General features: G+C 40.2%; 1 protein-coding gene across 1 annotated transcript; it reads right to left on the reverse strand.

Moving 5' to 3' along the window:
- Positions 1–1,202: 1,202 nt before the first annotated feature.
- LOC131234655 (uncharacterized) lies at positions 1,203–1,652 on the reverse strand. Its single transcript, XM_058231578.1, has one exon. The coding sequence runs from the start codon at positions 1,650–1,652 to the stop codon at positions 1,203–1,205; it is 450 nt and encodes a 149-aa protein (XP_058087561.1).
- Positions 1,653–2,307: the final 655 nt, after the last annotated feature.

Here is a 2,307-nt window from a genome sequence, read left to right on the forward strand (position 1 = left end):
CTTCCTCATGAATTACTATTGAAATCAAACCAAGGATCTGGGGGGGTCTTACGCATAGTTGGCCTATCTATGGACAATGACAAAAGAGTGCACACTGCAGCCCACATTTTCTTTGTCTGCAAGGTCGAGCCCATTCATGGGAGGGCAATTTCATCCGTTCCCCATGACGCTGACAGAAAGCTATATAGACGGCATGGGTGTTACGCGTGATTAGCTGTTGAGGACCTTTTTCACCCTTTAGGGCTTTTAATCACTGACTTCATCCGCTGCCCGCATGGGTATGCATATAATGGCCTTCATGGGCCTTTTAGGGCCACTGGCTTCTCACCGCTACCCGAATGGCGATGGAGATAGGCTTTATGCATAATTGGCCGTATAGGCTTGGCTAAGCTTGCCTTAAATGATGATGATAAGCTACCATCGTTTGTCATAATAATAAGTGTCTTAATCGATATATCACCATTACTGATAATGTTGACGATATTTGTACTATGCTCCTAATAATGATATATCGACCTGGTGATGAAACCAATTTCGATGAATTTTCACGGGACGATGGTGACTTTCTTTTAATAAACCGTTGATATATAAACTTTGATGATATATTTGAAATTCATCCTTTATTCGATTGTCTGACAAAGAATATGCATGATCATGGCTTCACTTGTCTTTGCCCCCTTTTGATGTAGAAGCATTATGGCAATAAGCTTTTTAGATCAAAACCAAAACCTTCTTTAAGGATAATATTTCTTGATGAAGCGTGCATTGATGGATATATTGATACCCCGTCTGTCTTGATCGACCACTCTGTATGCTCCATTTGAATATTCTTCTTTTATAATGCACGGACCATCCCACTTGGGCTCAAACTTGCCCCTTATTCTGCGGGTCACCACTATTGGTCTTTTCAACATTAACACCATATCCCCCTTTTTGAAAGAGCGATATTTCACTCACTTATCAAAAGCGGTTGATATTCTTGCTTAATAAGATTGTAATCGCTGTTGGGCTGTCAGACGCTTCTCATCGAGTAAGTCTAATTCTTTCAACCTAATCTTTGCATTTTCATCATCTGTAATTGACTGATGCACTGCTACTCTGAGCGACGTGACTTGTGTTTCAATCAGAACGACTGCCTCTACACCATAAATTAGTGAATATGGTGTCGCGCCCATTGCCATTTTGTGAGTAGTCCTATATGCCTATAGTGCTCCCTGTAACTTTTCGTCCCAGTCGCGCTTATTTCCCGTCACCATCTTCTTTAGTATTTTCACAATCATTTTGTTAAACGCCTCTGCTAATCTATTTGCCGGTGGATAGTAAGGTGTTGAAAATGAATGTTGGATACCGAACTTTAGACACAGTTTCTCCATGCCTCTGTTCTTAAAGGGGGTACCATTGTCGGTAACAATCTTCTTCGGTATGCCATGGAAATATATTATCGCATGTCTAATGAAATTGTCCACATCTTTCTCTTTGACATTGCGCAATGCGATCACTTCTGTCCATTTGGAGAAATAGTCTGTTGCTACCAGAATATATTGTTTTCCCTTGGATGAAGGTGGATTTATGGGTCCAATAACATCAAGTCCCCAAGCGGTGAAAGGCCAAGAAGTAACCGTTTGATGGAGATCTTCAGGGGGAACGTGCATGACATCTCCATGAATTTGACATTCATGTCACCTTTTTGCATAATCTATTGCATCTTTAAACATTACAGGACAATAACACCCCATTCGATGTATTTGATGAAACAAATTTTGTCCAGCTTGATGTGCCCCGCACTCTCTGGAATGTGCTTCTCGTAACACTTGAACTGCTTCTTTTTCATCAAGACAACATAACATCATCCCGTTGTAAGATTTTCTGTAGAGTACTTCACTACAAATGATGAATCTGCTTGATCTTTGTCTGATTTGTTGCCTTTGTGCTAGATCTTCTGGAAAAATATCATATTTGATATAATCTATGAATGGTTACCTCCAATCTTTCATCATCACTTCTAAACACGATATCAAAAATGCTTTGCCAACCTCTTCGACAACTTCAGGAGAGAGCAGGAATCTTCTTTCTTCGATAGTCAGTTGAAGTGGACTTCGGCTTAAATAGGACAGGGCTGCCGCTAGACTAGCCAGAGCGTCTGCCTTTGTATTTTCAGATCGTGCCACGTGGCACATGCTTTATTTCGACATGGTGAAATTGCTCTAATAATTACTAGGATTTTTGACAAAATGGCAAGAGTTCTTACTTTCATATTTCAAAGTCAGTCATTAGATGATTTATAATTAGCTTGGAATCCCCAAAAAC

Source organism: Magnolia sinica, chromosome 19 (assembly GCF_029962835.1).
Source record: "Magnolia sinica isolate HGM2019 chromosome 19, MsV1, whole genome shotgun sequence".
In the NCBI taxonomy this organism is placed as follows: Eukaryota; Viridiplantae; Streptophyta; class Magnoliopsida; order Magnoliales; family Magnoliaceae; genus Magnolia; species Magnolia sinica.